This window comes from Theobroma umbraticum, unplaced genomic scaffold (assembly GCF_002168275.2).
Source record: "Theobroma umbraticum cultivar Fairchild unplaced genomic scaffold, ASM216827v3 scaffold_89.0, whole genome shotgun sequence".
Taxonomy (NCBI): domain Eukaryota; kingdom Viridiplantae; phylum Streptophyta; class Magnoliopsida; order Malvales; family Malvaceae; genus Theobroma; species Theobroma umbraticum.
In genome coordinates, this window is record NW_018397271.1 from 1,377,707 (window position 1) to 1,395,346 (window position 17,640).

General features: G+C 33.3%; 1 protein-coding gene across 1 annotated transcript; it reads right to left on the minus strand.

The window, feature by feature from the left end:
• Positions 1-282: 282 nt before the first annotated feature.
• Positions 283-8,806, minus strand: LOC110426523 (FAD-dependent oxidoreductase family protein). Its single transcript, XM_021441761.2, is given in 6 exon segments — positions 283-568; positions 5,935-6,094; positions 7,656-8,095; positions 8,180-8,517; positions 8,520-8,540; positions 8,543-8,806. Coding segments are annotated over 6 exon segments (1,260 nt in total). The 5' UTR covers positions 8,727-8,806; the 3' UTR covers positions 283-451.
• Between the last annotated feature and the right edge of the window lie 8,834 nt (positions 8,807-17,640).

Genomic DNA, 17,640 nt, shown 5'->3' on the forward strand with positions numbered 1-17,640 from the left:
GAATGACTTCCGACTCTAAGTTACGACCCCAGATGATTAATTGAGTTGTTTCATGGAAATAGATTTCTTATCTGTAGAAGGAGAGTCCCTTTTTAATCCCAAGTGGGCAGGTTGGATTGGACCAAGAGCAATAGGTTCTCTTGTGAAGTCATTGGAATAGGTTCAATGACATACTTCGGGTTCGTCTATCCCTTAATGGATTCCAACTCACTTTGGGTGTAAATTACTACGAAAGTGATTTGGGTTCGTCTATTCCTCAACGGATACAAACGAAAATGGAGTCGAGAATGGCCTTTTCATTGCTTCGAAAGTAACAAAAATAAAAATTCTATTATCAATTTTTATCGTGTAACATACAAACATTTGGGATTAAGATAATAATAAAAAATCTTGCCCGCAGCGATACGTGGGCATTAAGCAGCTTCTCTGCTTCCTATAATAGTATATTCCATTATGATCCCAAGAGTCTAGCAGCTACATATTCTGCAATCGCCATGCTTGAAGTCAGCCCAGGTGACTCAATTCCAAAAAGATTCAAGAGACCAGTCACTCCATGAATTTCTTCTCCCTATAGTAAATGAAAATCTAGATTTCAGAAATCTCTGAAAATAGCCAAAATCCACTCTTAACCAACAAAACAATTAACTCATCTTTGCAAAAATTGTATGATACATCAATTCAAGACGAAAACAAAAACCTGGTTTGCTGAATCTGTTTTTCCAAAGTTTTGTAGCATGAATTTATAAACTAAATTCTTACAAATAAGAAGAAGTGGTCATAACTAATGGCTCAGAACTTAGATATGATGAAGAGGAAACAAAAATGAGTCCTTGCCATAGGATATAGGCGAGTGTCATTATTACTTAAAATCTTTAACAGATCAACAAGGAGCATGAAGGGGAGAAAATGGAAATCAATGTATTATATTTTTCATACAACAAGTATTAATAGCAAAGGGCACAATTCGATGAAACATTTATCTAAAGACAGAATTTCAGCTATCAAGGGAAACTAGATCTTTTTAATCTTACATTGTATGAAGCTCCACAATGTACTCTCCCCAAGAATTTTTTATCAATTATGTTAGGCTGCACTGTACCAACTTCCATCACTATCAGCAATTGTTACTGCTCATGCTTAATTGTTGAGAAAATCAGACAAAAATTGAGCAACAGACAAGTCAGAATGAGCTCGCTAGATGACTAAAGCTCATGTTGCATAGATATTTAAAAGCCCCACTTACTCTAAAGATGAAATTGATTATTTTCTGTTCATTGGGACAAAAAATTAAATCTGAGAGGAAAGAAGAAAAAAGTTTAAAAGAGACTGCTAGCATAAAAATATGTTTAAAATTTGAACGCCATTCATGAGAATTGTACCAAAAAGAACTAGATACAAATAATATTGTTCTGACATGGCCTTTCCACATATTTACTCATCATTCATCAATCAACTCAATCTAAAGACTATGTGTGTAACAGAGAATATGAATTCACTTACTTATCCACTGCTCTATAGACTATGTTCTGGATGACAAACTTGAGACCTTGTATACTCAGATTTCCTCCATCTATTGATTCTTTGTGGTCGTCTTTCTTCCTTCTTCCGTTGCTCTCCCTATTTTCTCTGTCTCTCCCTAATTGCTTCTGCCTAGCTATGATTTTCACTCTAATTTCTTTATTATTTATCTCTTTTCCCTTACTTATTTTACATCACATTGTTATCAGAGCTCAACAAAGCTTTCCCTATCAATTTATCCTTTCTTTCTTTTTTGTCAAAAAAATCATCAGATCTATTAAAAAAGATTCCAAACAAATTTCTTGCAAAAAAGAGTTCTATTGAAAAAGAAACTCTGAAAATATAGCAAAAAGAAGAAGAAAACAGTGCCCCAAATGGAGATAAAATTAATTCACCGCTGACTGATCACCATTCCACCACTGTCGCAACCTTCACCAATTGCCAATCGATAACCCCATAAATTTTCATCCCCTATTTCCATTGCATTCACCAGAAAATTTAGAAAGAAAGAAAGCCAAACTTCAAATTTAGATCTGCAAAGATCCAACCATCGTACACAGTACCATCATACTGAACCATTTGGTAGCTAATGTTTATCTTAACAATGAAGTCCCAATGTTAACAACATCTTCATGTGCCTCCATACATTAAATCAGGTCACCAGCCAAACCACCCCACCCAATGCGTCACTGCCATCAATGGCACATCAGGTACCACTTTACCTTAGTTGCAACATGCCAGTGACCCATAAGCAATTTTTCAACACTTTCTTCCTTGCTAATTATAATGTCCTGATTACAATTATGAGGTCCTCTTTGTGAGATTTGAACTCTAAGAATCAGATTTTAATGGTCAAAAAACCTTTATTTTGAGATGCATGGAGATTAATTCAGAGATAATTGAGAGTCTAGTAGATGATATTTATGAAGCCACTTTGCATTTAAAAGTTAATTGCTTTGTGAGACAGATATAGCTTTGCAACTTCATCCTTCAGGTTCATGAATATCATGATTTTAAAGATTATATACTTCAGAGAAGAAAATACTTGAAAAGGGAAGATTATAATATGTATAAGATGGAATGACAAAAGTAAACAATCAATATGGGAATGTACATTATGAAGTTTGTGTTACCCTTATAAAATTTCATACATCTTTCAATTCCTTGACAAGTTCATTTTCTCAAGCATGCTCCACCAATGTGTTTAAGAGGGACCCGATTGTAATGGATATTGTAAATGCCAAAGCAAAAGTTAACGGACAAAAGAAGATTGACATTCAAGATGTTATGGTTGTGGACACATCCTTTATTTATGACGACAAAGAATATGATCATAATGAAGTGGAAAAAAATGATAAGGGAAGAGGTAGAATTTGATGAGCTAAAGCAAATTGATTCCCCTTAAGCTGACGATATAGAGAATATACAAGTTTGGCTATGATTTTGGAATCTAAAATTGTCACTGACCAAGTAAATGAGGAGTCTAATGCCATGCAGTTTGATGGAAAAATTTCCACTATTCCATTCTCCCTAGCATGTTTCAAAATGATGAGATAGAAGTCTTGTTGACCGTGTTGATGCTGCAAAAGAACTCTGCTACTGGGAATTTTGTTTGTTGATGTTGCTTGAAAATATTTTTCCTTCAACATTTCAAAACTCATCATTGACCTTTCTCCAGCAAGAGGAAAATGATGCAGGATGATGAGAAGCAACATGAAGGATTAAATAATCTGGTTTATTTTGTTTACGTTTTATATTTTTAATGGGTCAATTATAACTTTCACCGATATTTGGATAATAGAATATTTAGGTTATTTTATTTTAATAGTATTTCACCTATTTTCCAAGTATTAGGGTTTTAAGGTTATATTTTGTGTTTTGCATTTTATTAGCGCTTAGGGTTTAGCTTATCAAATATTTACGTATAGTTTCAATTAAATCTGTATGATGAAATTTTTGAACTTTGAATATTGAGATTTTTTTTTAAATTATTTTATTTTGGTTTTCTTTTCTTGATTCTTTTGTTTCACTTCCTATTTCCCTTGTTTTTCCCCAAATGCTTCTACGTATCTCTAATTTTCCCTCTAAATTATTATCTATCTCTTTTCCCCTGTTCTACTTAAATAATGATGCTGGACGAAGCGAAGCTATATGAGGGATTAAATTATCTTGTTTATTTGGTTAATTTGTTATATGTTATGGGTTAATTGTAACTTTGGTCGATATTTAGGATACTATAGAATATTTAGGTTGTTTCATATAAATTAGTATTTCACTTATTCTTTTCCAAGAATTAGGGGTTTAGGGTTATATTTTTAAATATTAATAATTGATAATTTATTTATAATATTAATAATTTATCATTTAAATATTAATATTTTATTTATAATTTAAATGTATAAAGTATTCATATTTTATTATAATTTAAATGATATTATGGTTATTTATTTTTATTTTATTTTATTTTTAAATATTAATATTTTATAATTATTTAAGATTTAAAAGATTTTAATTTATTTAAAATATTAATAATTGATTACTTAAATATTAATATTTTATTTATAATTTAATTATTATTACCATTATTTATTTTTATTTTATTTTTTCAAAAGATTTTTAATTTATTTAAAATATTAATAATTGATTACTTAAATATTAATATTTTATTTATAATTTAATTATTAATATTTTCATATATTAATATTTTATTTTTAAATATTAATATAGGTAAGATTGTAAATTTCTAAATTTATGAGGGGTAATTTAGTCTTAACATGTTTTGAACCTATTCCATCAAACATGGAATAGCTCATACTAAGGGAAAGGGTGGGTTTAGTTAAACCTAACTTTTAACTGATTTTAAAGAATAGCTATTCCTTGATCCAATCTCCAACCAATCATGGGAGAAAATATCACATGGAAATAGAGGGGGAAGAACTTAGCTATTCAGCTATACCCCATACCAAACATGCAGTCAGTATTTTGTGTTTTATTCTGGTTTAGAAATTAGCCTAAAAAATCTATGATAGAGTTTCGATTAGGTTTTGGATGATGAACTTGAGAATTTGAATATTGAGATTGTCTTCCTCTATTGATTCTCTCTAGTTTTCCCCCTTAACTCTTCTACTTCTGTCCCTATTCCTCTGTTTCTCCCTAATTGCTTTCGCCCATCTCTGATTTTTCTTCTAACTTCTATTATTTATCTTGTTTCAATTATTTGTTCATCAACCCTAAACACCAAAAAGCATACAATTTAACTGAAAATATATAACAAATCAGTAAAATATAATATCAAATAATTAAGTCCTTCAATCAACTTCTTCTCATATTGCATCAAAAGGCCTCTCTTATATTTAAAATCCCAAAATACCCCAAATTTAATTAGTGTGGTTTATAAATTATCAGCATCTTAACAGTGGTATTAATGGAGGCATCACCCAGAGGATCCAAGTAAAAGAGTCAAATGGAGAAATGCTCCCAAGGTCTTGTTTCCCACTTAACTTAAAAGAAAGCTCTACAAGACAATTTTAATGCCAATTTTGCTTTATGAATGTTGTGCAGGCATAAACTTGAGCAAAAGAGGAATGTAACTGAAATAAGGATACGGCAATGGATATGTGTGAAACAGAAGAAACAATAAGACTAGAATTGAGTGCATTTGAGAAAAAGTTTGGGTAATACAACTGTTGGACAAGATCATAGATGTGTTTAACGTGGTTTGAACATGTGAGACCAAGGAATAAACCTCTCACTATGTTTGGTAGGAGGGAAGGAGGAAGGAAGGAAAGGGAGTGGAAGGAAAATAGTGTTTCTTTCCTTTCCTTGGTGCGTTTGGTAGAAACCAAGTAGGAGTGGGGAAGGAAAATAGATGGATTAGCACCTTTCCTTTCCCTCCAAATCAAATCCTTCCAAACCCCTAATCCCTTTCTTTCCCTCTATTTTCCAGCTTTCATACCAAACAAAAGGAAAGAAAAACAACTTTCCTTCCTTTCCTTGATTTTTTCTTTCCTAGCCTTCTTCCCTTCTCTCTCCTTTCCTTCTTGCCAAACATAGTTAATAGAGGAATAGAAGTTAAACTATTAAAAGGGACCACAAATTTAAGGCTCTTAATGGCTCAAAATAAAGTACAATGGCCAAAACTAGTCCATTTAGCTTATCCAAGTAGTGGGAGAGCACTTGGTTGTTGTTTCTTTGTTTGCTAAGTTTCTCACCAATCATATATTTTGGATAAACAATTGCCTGATGCTAACCTGGATAACAGGTGTAGATCCTGCAATCATTTTGTAGAGAAAATTCTACATGTAAGCTAGTTTTCTCAAAAATAAAAACAAATGCACTATACATGATATGCATATGGCTAGGAAAAATTATATATCAAGTTTAATACTTCACATAAAAGGGAGTACAAAAGAAAACCTGTACTACAAAGTCACAGGCAGACTGTCCTGGTCCAGAGAGTTTTGGTCGAACCCCTGCATAACCTGGTAGTAGAGATCCATCTTTGAGATTTGGGTAGTACTTTCGAATCTCGGGATAAAATCTTTCAACACGGTCAGCACTTACAGCATAGTTGAACCTGGGAGCACAGGCCCACCAAGCTTAGGTTTTGAGCACATGACTATGTCTTTCAAAATGCAAGCACAAACATACTGTTAAGCAAAAAAACTAACACCTGAATCAATTGCTTTTAAGCAACAAATGCAGTAATGAACTTACCTAAAAGGAACTTAAAATATCTTTCAAGTTCAAAAGATCAAAAATTGTTCTGCTACTTATTTCAAGAATGCTTCAATGCATTGGCAGAGCCATAAAAAAGCTTGTGATGCAATGACCCCAAGCACTACCCCACCTCCCTCTTAAATGAAAAGTAAAGTGGGAATTGAAATTTTAATTTTAACCTTTGAAGGAGGGTTAATCAACCTGACAAAACTCAGCAAATCAATCAATAGACTTCTTGTGACGGTCCTCTTATGCTGACACCCATACATGTCTTCCAACTCCAACACAGGAAATATCAGACGAAGTACAGACTGCCTGAATATAAAAGATTACTGGTAGACATTGAACAAAACTCGCATGCTATCTCCCACCAAGTTTCCTCTATGACAAACCCATTCCAAGAGTCAGATTTTTGCCTCCAGTACAATGGAAAACAGAATGTAGTGCCTTTGCTCAAAAAAAGACAAAGGAAGCATAAGACAGTGGAATTATGTGATTCAAAAAGTTCTAGCAAAGGCGAAAGTAGAAAAAAATAAATGGGATTTTAGTTAGATGCAATTGAATTTTCAACTGAATACCTGCAGAGAATGTTCTGACTCAAACAGAGTTGCTCAAAAGGAATTATGACAGTAGATAAACTCGCTAAACATCAATGACATGGAAAGAACCTTAACATGCTATAAATTTTATGCCAAGCTAAGCATCAAGAATTCAAGATATTTCGGCCAACTACTGCATTAGCTTAGGGCATTGGCTACATTTTAACAGAAAAAACAGGAAAGGGACTGATGGTCTAGGTCTAATGCAGTTAAAGCAATGACATTGAAAAAAATGGGGGACTGGAAGAAGAGATGAAGTAATAGCTACAACAACTTATCATCAAAATTCAAAGAAAGAAATGAAGAGGACATGAAACCTTAAAAGGAAAGGCACCTAGCACAATATAATCACAGCATCAATAGAAACAAATCATACAAATAAAACCTATTTGAAACTGGGATGGAATTCATATGTGGCATATTTCCATTGTCGAGAAATGGAAGAGAGAAACAAAAAAAAAAAAACAGAAAAAGCAAAACCCACAATGATTTCAATCCAAATTACTTGCTTGCATTTATTTACTGTCATTCCAAATATGCCTTCAAGTGAAATGGCCCCTTGTATTATCGTAAAAAAGTTTTCAACCCTCCAAACTCAAGCACGCAACCTGTAGCAAAATGCATATGCCTCTAGATGGGACCATAGTCTGGTTAATTGAAGAAATACATATCTACCAATTGTGGAACTTGTATAAAGGAAGTAAACAAACAAAAGTTTACAAATTCATGGTTTATGCAATCGAAAGTAGGTATTAAAAACATATTAAAGAGACAAGTATATCACCCAAATCATCATATCATCATTAAAGATAGAAATACCTATTAAGGAAGCTGGATATATCATCTACATGATGAATCCACTCAACATCTGGGCCAAACTTGAGCTGGCCATCTAAATCCAGAGTGACATGCACTCCAAGACCGCCTTCCTCTGGCATAGGATATATCAAATGTTTGAAAGGAGCAAGTCTAGTAGAATTTGAAAGGGTAAAGTAGGAACCACGAGCATAATATGCAGGAGGAATGGCAGCAGTGCTTAGACCGTGGAATCTCTTAGCCAGGGCGGGAGCACTCAAGCCTGAAGAATTCACCACGAATTTAGCAGAAAGTATGAGGTCTGGTTGCAATTGAGTGCTTCCATCCCAGTTTCCAAGACTTTGGCTTTCGGAAACGTGGAGGGCCATTTGATTGTCTTCAAGATGACCTCCAATAACAGTGGTATTGTAAGAGAAGGTGGTTCCCTTTGTTTCAGCCTCCGCCTGGAATGGTGGTAGTTAATAAGCAATTAAGTTTATATAAAACGAAGGAGAAGAAAAGGAAAAAAGAACATTGGAGATGCATACCACTAAAGACAGCATTAGAGAATGTGTATCCACAATGCCAGAAGAAGGAGACAGCAAGGCTTTGACACACTGCAATTCAGGTTCCATTTTGATGGCCTCAGAAGCGTCCAACATCCTGAGACCTTCAACCCCATTTTGAATCCCACGATTTAACAGATGATTTAACTTTGGAATCTCCGACGCTCCAGTAGCAACTATGAGCTTCCCAATCTGCTCGTGAGGTATCCCATGTTGAGAGCAGTACTGATAAAGTAAGTTTCGTCCTCTCACACAAAAACGAGCCTTGAGAGAATTGGGAGGATAGTAGATGCCGGCATGGATGACCTCGCTGTTGCGGAACTAGTGGCTGTTCCGAAGGTGGGGCAGAGTCCAGGACCAACACCTCTTTCCCCTTGAGCGACAGCTCTCTGGCCACTGCCACTCCCACGATTCCCGCTCCAATCACAACGCACTCCGCCTTCTCTTTTGGGGCATTCCACGATTTTGATGATAAATTAATCCGTCTTTTTGACTTGCTTATCAGCCTGTCAACACCTTGCCTTAGCATCTTTCCACTTTCTTGCTCCTGCAACCTTCTTTCATAATCGATACTAGCGCTCCGACCAAGGATATGTTATTGTTATGTGTTGCTTTAGATAATACATTTGAATGCTGCGGGCCCGATCAACTTACAGTGAAAAAACGTTTATAGACAACCATCGATAACCAAGAGAGGTTAAAGTTTTAAGCTCAAAACTCCTTGTCAATCTGTGTAAATCATCATGTACTAAATAATTAGACTATGTCAGCATAATGACAATTTTTAATATATGTGAACTTTTTTTATTTGTTTGACCCATTAGGAAAGAAGTCTTTACACAATTTTACATTGCTTTTGGTAATTCCTCATCACTCTCTTTTGCATTAATACATGACAAATTTTGAATTTGGTACACTATTTTTAAGGACATTGTTTAAAAACCATTTACAAATATAAACACACTGATAGTGTGCATCAAAGAGATCCAAAATGAACTTGTTTGATATCTTTTATAGTGGTATCATCAAAAGAGCAAACAGATTGGATAGATTTCAAGTTAAAGTTGAATCCAAATACTTTCAGTAATAAATCTATATGATGCATTTATTATCTCTAGCTCCTTAAAGAGATAAGGACACTTCATTATTTACCACATCTCCGAATAAGAATTCATTTTCATTCTTGGATATTGGTGTTGCACATGAAATACCAATTTATTATGATTAAATGAATGTCTATAATTATAATAAAAAGTATCTCGAAGAGGTTCTTGTTTTATTTTTATTTTGTGTGTTTGCTTTGATTTAACTTATGTTTTGATTTGATAAAATTGGATGATATTCTTATCTTGATTGCAAGCATTTGAAATGGTTAATGTATGTTCGAAAAGCTATCTATACTTAGAAAACATCACAAAGCTTTCAAACATTAAATATTCACTAAAAAAATAAAAGCATTACTGACGAAAAAATTCATCAATAATAGTTAAAATTCTGTCAATATGTTACATTATTAACGAAAGTTTTCGTCGATACTCAATCAAAAATATGGTGGTCCATATGGCAAATCCGTCAGTGACAAATTATTCTGTCAATAAAATATTGATTGGGTGATTCATCGGTAGTTCTGTCAGTAAAGCTCAAATCCATTAACCGTATCTCATTGGTGATGGAAAACTTTGTCAATTATTTCCATCAGTAAATGTGCCTACAAATTAAGATCTGTAGGTAAATTTCATAATGAATACTAACGAAATTACTGACAAAGTCAACTTTGAAGCTCACAAGCAGTATCCATGGGCAATGGCAGTAATTTTGTTGGTATTTTGTATGAACTCAATCGATAAAGGAAAAATTTCATTAGTGATTTCGTGATGAATTGTCATTAATAAATGAATCTTGTGGCAATTCCGTTTGTGATACTTGCAACACAAGGTTTTTTTTGGAGGAATTAAATTTATCCTATTGTAATAAAATTATTATATGATGTTGTTATTGAAAAAAATAAACATATAGCAAACATATATGCATATAAAAAATATGAAAATATAATACAAATCGTAATTAATAAAAAAAACAAGTAAACATCAACCAATAATCAAATGTAAACATCCAATGTAAATACAAATCTCACTAAGGGGTGGGGTGGTTCTTATTATTGTTGTGGTGAACACAACAGATTCGACTGTTGTGATAAAGAAGACCCGGAGATGTCCGACGATCTTTTCACTATAATTACCTCTATAGTCAAGTTACTAAGTCTATATACAAACGCCATCAAAGGTATTGATGTTACTAACCAATTGTTGATATCTCTTGACTTAAGTGTAACAAGAGGAGGAGATGGTGAAGTGTCAAAGCCATTAATAGACTCAGACATTATGATAGGACCTAGAAGTGTCGAAGCAGGGACTCTGGTTGCAATCCATAAATGTGAGTTCGAGTACTGTCGTGCCCTCTACTGGCCTTAAGATCAAACTCTAGCTGGGTCGACAACTCATCACCATACTTTTGCGATAAAGTTAAAACGTATGATTCCTTCAAATCGAAAAAAATCAAAATTATCAAGTTATTTAATTGGTAAGCAACATATATATCGAATATATATAAACACACGCATTACTTAGACAATCTTGGATCTATTATCCAAAATTCTCTAGTACTTTGCTACTACTTGTGAGTGTGTTCAAAAAGCTCAGAGACCATTGCCCAGTGCTGCTTTTTCTCTTTTGTAATCATAAAAAGAGAACAAGAATGCAAAACACATTGTTAAAGGTATCGTAATCGTTAACAACATAAAGAATTGTATTATTAAAATGAATGGTTTTTGTAGTATTAAAATAAAACCACGTATCATCTTCTTCTGGTGTTGGGTGAAAGGTAAGGAACTACTTGTATGTTTTGCAACTTTGCCTTCTTTTTCTGTCAAGCAGTTCTACTTAGCCTTACGTGACCATGATTGCTATTCCGACTTAGACCTTATGTTATCAACAAATTAATCCTATACCTCAATAATAATTCAAGATCACGCCTTACCCTTCGTCAATAGGAGATCGACAGTGAGGCCACTTGCTTCCTTTTTGGCCTTATCATGCTCATCCCCTAGTAGATCCTTAAGGCAGTCCTTGTGAATTTTCTTCCATATAGACCGAACCTCTGTTGCATTTGCATCAGTCCACCAAAAAAATTTCTACATCCAAGAAAATATATATTGGTACAAAAAATTATAACAGATATACGTTAATACTTTATCCTTATGTTACCTCGAATTTATGCCACATTTTATCCTTATGTTCTTGAGGAACCTACCTCCATTAGACTTGTCAATATGGGTCGGCTCGGCCAACCCGGCCCTAGCCTTGTGGGTTGGAAAAATATGAGTTGGGCGGGCCAGCCCATATTTTATATGGGCTACAAAATCCTCAACCCAGCCTACCCCTTGCTAGCCCATGGGCTGGGCCGGTTAGCCATTTTTTTTCAAAAAAAATTTATTTTAGTAAATAAATACAACTATACTATGATTTAGTCCATAATTAAATAATAAAAAACATATAACAAACAAATAAATTACACCAAACATAAATAAGCAAATACATTACATCAAACATAAATAAAATTTCAAATTTTCAATCTTTAACACAATTACACAAACTACAATCCCATCAATATAACTACATAAATACATAATCAAATATTCATAAACTTCCAGACTAATTAATGTTTTTCTTAATCTTCATCCTCAATCAAAACATTTGAGTCTTCTTTGAACAGCAATTGATGTTCCAGGTCCTCATCATTATCATCTAATATTCATTGTCATAAAAGAAAAAGATATAATGAGTTTAAATTTTAACTAAAATTATTAATTTAACAAGAAAAGATTAAAGATATTGAAAATATAAAATAAACAATACATCGACAACTAAAGAAAAGCCATGCAACCAATTTTCGTGCAGACAAGCATTTGAACATTTTCATGACGGAGGGAACTTCTAAACTTAGTAAGAACATGGCCACCGATACTAAAAGCAAACTCTGATGCTACTGTAGTAATCAGAATGCTCCATACATCTTGTGCCATAACAGAAAGATCAGGAAAGTGCTTAGCATTATCTCCCTAATAATTAAGCACATCCAAGTCTTCAAACACTTCATAATAAGCTTTGCCTCATCTAAATAAACATCTAACTCAGACTTTCCAGCAATAGAAATTGTTTCATTTTGAAACATTTTGAACTCCTACAATTTTTTAATACATAGATAAAAAAAATATCAAAACATAAATAAAGTAACATAAATTCTCATGTAATAAGATTAAGGAAAGATACAAAACTTACACTAAAGATCTTTGATCCCTTGGGTTTAGTTCCCCTTTCGACTTGCTTAGGCAAATTACTCATTGAGTGAGATAATGTACTTAATGCATAAGTGTTGCTTGCATATTGTTCAAAAAGCTCGTACAACTTTGTCTTCACATTTTCTAACTTTTCATGACAAGTAGAAGCTTCAATCTTAGAATAGCAAAATTTTAAGAAATCAAGCTTCATCCTTAGGTCAAGAATAGCTCCAAATGCAAGCACTACACTATAATCTTTCCAATATTTGTCAAATTTTATTTTCATCCTTTGAGACATATCCTTAATAACCTCATCTTTATTATGCAAATTCTCATTTAAAATCGATTCAATTTTTCAAATTTGCATGAAATACAAATTGAAGTTGGATAAGATGAACCAGATATCAAGTTTGTAGTCTCATAAAAGGGCTCCAAGAATTCACAAATTATCATTACTCTCCCTCATTCCTCATCAAATGGATTATATTTATAAGTTCTATCAACAAATTGGAGGCTAGCAAAAGCTTTTTGATATTTGATTACACTTTCAAGCATCAAATATGTTGAATTCCATCTAGTTGACATGTTTAAACGTAACCCAACACCTGCATCAATACCAACGTGTTGGACACATTCTTGAAACTTTTTCATCCTCCCATCCGATGCCTTTACATATTTCACACTCTCCCTAATTTTAAACAATGCCTCATTCACTACTTCTAAGCCCTCTTGAATAATAAGATTTAATATATGAGCGCAACAACGCACATGAAAAAATTTACCATCATAAATCAAGCTACTTTGCAAATGAAGATGACCTTTCAAGATAGTTTGCATGTTATCATTAGCAGAAGCATTATCTAGAGTAAGAGAGAAAACTTTTCTATCTATTCCCCATTCTTTCAAACAATCAAATACAGTGGCAGCTAATTCAACTCTAGTGTGTGGAGGAGGCATACGACAAAAGTTGAGTAACTTGCTATATAACTTTCAATTTTATTGACAAAGTGAGCAGTCAAACAAATATAGCCCTCAGAAGTAGATGCTGTCTATACATCAGAAGTTAAACAAATTCTATTAGGTACCTTGGCCATGGCTTGTTTAAGTTTTTCTTTCTCTCTCAAATGAATTCTCTGAACATCAGATACAGTAGTGTTTCTAGAATGCATGACTACATATGGATTTACATACTTAGCCCAAGCTCTAATCTTATCATATTCAACAAAAGCATAAGGCAAGTCATGCTTAATTATGGCTTCAGCAAGCATGTCACGTGAAATTCTAGGATCAAATTTTCTAGCCTTTAATCTCCCTTCATAATCCAAAAGCATTTGATGTGGATTAAAATATGAAATAGATTTATAAGCTTCAATATGACGACGTAAATGTGAAGTGCCATAATTAGAGCCACCAGGTTTAGGGCCAACCTTATACTCTGTTTTACAACCATTACAAGTTGCCCTTTCTACTCCATCTTGCTTTTTGCCTATTTTAGTGAAATAATTCCAAACATTTGAAGTTTCTTTTTTTGCCCTCTTACTCAATTGTTCAGATTCGGATACATGAGATTGGGAGGGAATTTCATTCTCATTCAAAATATTCAACATCATCATCCAAATTTATACAATTTTCAACTGATTGATCCATCACCGTCACCTTCAAATAACATAAACATGATTAAAAAATATTAAAAATTTAGACCAACAAACAACAATTCACAAACAACAATTCACAACTGATTGATCCAACAATTCACAAATAATAATTCACAACTAATTGATCCAAGAATTCACAAACACATTTACACACAATGAAACAAAGATAAAATAACAATAAAATGAAACAATGGATAAATAAAAGGAAAGAAAAGCAGATTGAGCTTACATGGGCTGCCAGAGAAGATTGGATGCCGATGGTCAATGGAGATGGTTGGATGGGGATTGCCGGATTGGGGAGTCAGAAGTTGAAAACCGTGAGATGGTCAATAGGGAGTGATGACCGCTAAGGGTGCGATGCGGCGATGCTGAGGGCAGATAAGTATGGCCAGATGGGGATTACCGGATTAGGGAGTAAGAACCGTAGGCAAGTAGCTAGTCGGATGAGGAGTTTGAAGGTGCTACGCAGCGACGGGAGTGCTAGAGTGGAGACCGACTGAAGGTGGGAAGGCCGATGGGCGATGGGCCAATCGTCAATGGGGTTGAGGTCCTTGGGGATGATCAGATTGAGGCACTGATTAAATGACAGATCAACAATTAAACGGATGGGCGATGGTCGACGGGCGATGGAATAGTCGATGGGGATGGCGAATGGGGATGGGGATTTAAGAAAATAGATTTCGCTAGAGAAGACTAAAGACTAAAGAGATGCGGACCATGCGGTGCCCGTGCGCCAGTGCCAAGCTGCAAGCCAAAAAATTCAATACAAACACGTTTTTTTTTCTTTTGGCCTGCCGGGCTGTCCCGCACCAACCCGGGTCAGCCCCTAACCCAAACAAGCTAGCCCATTTAGGCCCGGGTTTAATAGGGGCTTAAATTTTATGACCCAACCCACCTCATTTTTAATTAAAAATGAGCCAGCCCGATGGGCTAGGCCCATATTGACAGGTCTAGCCTCCATGTCGACCAAGGTTCACCAAGTTACTCCTGATAATCCATTTAATCATCGGAGTAATGCCAGTCTCCTCAAAATTACTACAAAATAGAGTTATTGTTAGTAAAACAAATAAATTAATTTACCAAATTGATTACGTATAATTAATTATTTAAATTGGAGTAAAGGGAATTAACTCCCTTTGAAAGGATGCAGAAGTAACTATTAATTCGAATGAGTCAAAGTAGGCAAGCCAAGACTCGACCCTTGACATTTAGCCTGTAACATGTTATTGGACACAATTGCAACATTCGAAGTGGGGGTTTCGACTAAAGTAGTCAGCCTTAGCATCAGTACCTTTGGCTCTACCTCAGTGTTTGCCGCTTGAGTGAGAGTTTGTAGTCTAGGGGAAAGATGCGACCAATTATGCGTCACAGGAGGTTGGGTAGCCAAAAGGTTAGGGCTACTAGTGTGTCCTCGATAACCTTCCTTCATCTTCTTTGTCAACTTAACCATGTTTGTCGAATAAAAAGAAAAAAACTACAATTGTTAGTATAAGTATAAAAAAAATACTTATATTGATATAAACATTAATTAAATTATGGATAAGTAAATATATAATATGAGATATATAGTGAATCAACTTCATACAATTTTAATGTCAAAGTGTAAAAATTAAATTCATACATTTTTTTCTTACAAAAATTAAAGCATCCATCAATCATCATCTAAACAAGCAAACTCATTTTCTTCGTTCTTATCTTCATCATCATCGATATTGTTTTTATTTTGTTTGTTTGATTATTCCTTTCTCTCGTAGTATTCTCCTTCAACTTCATCATCTTTCTCATTATGTTCAACATTCACAAATGTATTAACGTCTTCATAGTCACCATTAACAAGAATTGTATTATTATCAAGGTCAATCGAAGCATGATCAAATTGTGAATTGAAGGTAACTTCATCTTCTTGTACACTCTTTTGTTAAGGTTGATCGTTTTCTTATCATTTTGCTTATTATTCGTAATGGGAAATCAATTTCGAACCTTTGTTTTGAACACTATCCATCAATCAGGTTGATCTTTTTTGTTTGATGGACACGGAGTGTAGTACAATTGAGCTACTTATTCTGTTAAAACAAAAGGCTCATTACTAGCAAGAATCGAGTTATATCTAATGTTAACCAACCCATGAACAAGATTTACTACAACACCTTTGTCAATATCAAACCAATGGCATTTCCTTTCTCTTTTTTGCTTTAACATCCTTGAGATGTCAATATCAAAACATTAAAAAGGCTTATCCTTCCCTGTTGAAAACTACTATGTAGTAGGATATTTACTTATACATAATTTTGAATGCCATTTTAAAACTTTTTCTCATCTACAAACATATTTTTCCTAAGTCAAATATTTATGACAACAATGCTCATAACAAGTCTATCAATCATGCAATCATGCTTTCAACTTTATAAACTCAAATAGTTTGAAAATGGTATACTCATTCATCTCAAAAATGTCAACTTCGATCAAAAAGTACCAATTTACTTTAGCAATTCCTCGTGGAGTTTGGTTCGTTCCTAGACATTCAATAATTATAATAATCATTTCTCAATCTACAAATCACATAATAATCTAACTAACCCTTTTCAAAATTAGTTGGATTAATTTACAACTAAATATTTAGCTTAAACTCGCTATTCTATAAAAATCCATAAGTAGAAAATTTATAAATCTTTTATTCTTACTTTAAGTGAGCTTAGATGCTAAGTAAAATTGAAAAACTTTTGAGCTCCAACAATGAACAAAAAATTTAAATAACAAAACTATATTTTTAGAATTTAAAAATAAAGTTTTAAAGATTCTAAAGCTTAAAAATGTCACATTTTTTCTTAAAAACCTAAAACCAAGTTTAAAATTATAAAAAATGGTTATTTGATTCAAAAATGAGTCGAGAGAGCTTAAGGTTTAGGAAAATACCTTGGAGAAATGGTTAAAATCTGAAATCCCTCATTTTATATAATATATTTATAATATAAGGTGTGAAAATATGCTTTTACCTATTTTATTTTTTAGAGAACAGAGTTAACTATCAATAGGCTATCATCGATGAGTAGGCTCCAAAATATTTAAAAATCTTTTGGATTACTATCTATCAATAAATGTTCAGTATCTATTGATAGATAGACTTTAGCAAGCAAAAACAAACTTAAAAACTTACTTAGCTTATTTACATTAAATACTATTTAAGCAAATGTTCTCATTTTTACTCTTTCTTTTTTGCTTTTCATTTACTTTAAGTTATTTAATGTAAATAAGCAAACAACTCTTTTTTTGAATTCAATAAAAAAATAAAAAAAACTCAAAAGAATTAAAATCTAGATTTTGATTTTAAGAACAAAGTTGAAAAAGTTTGACTGAAATTAAATTTGCAGCTTTCATTTATCATTGTAAACGTACTCTATAAATTATAAAAAATCATTTTTGATCATCTAAATTCTAACAAAATTATTACTGTT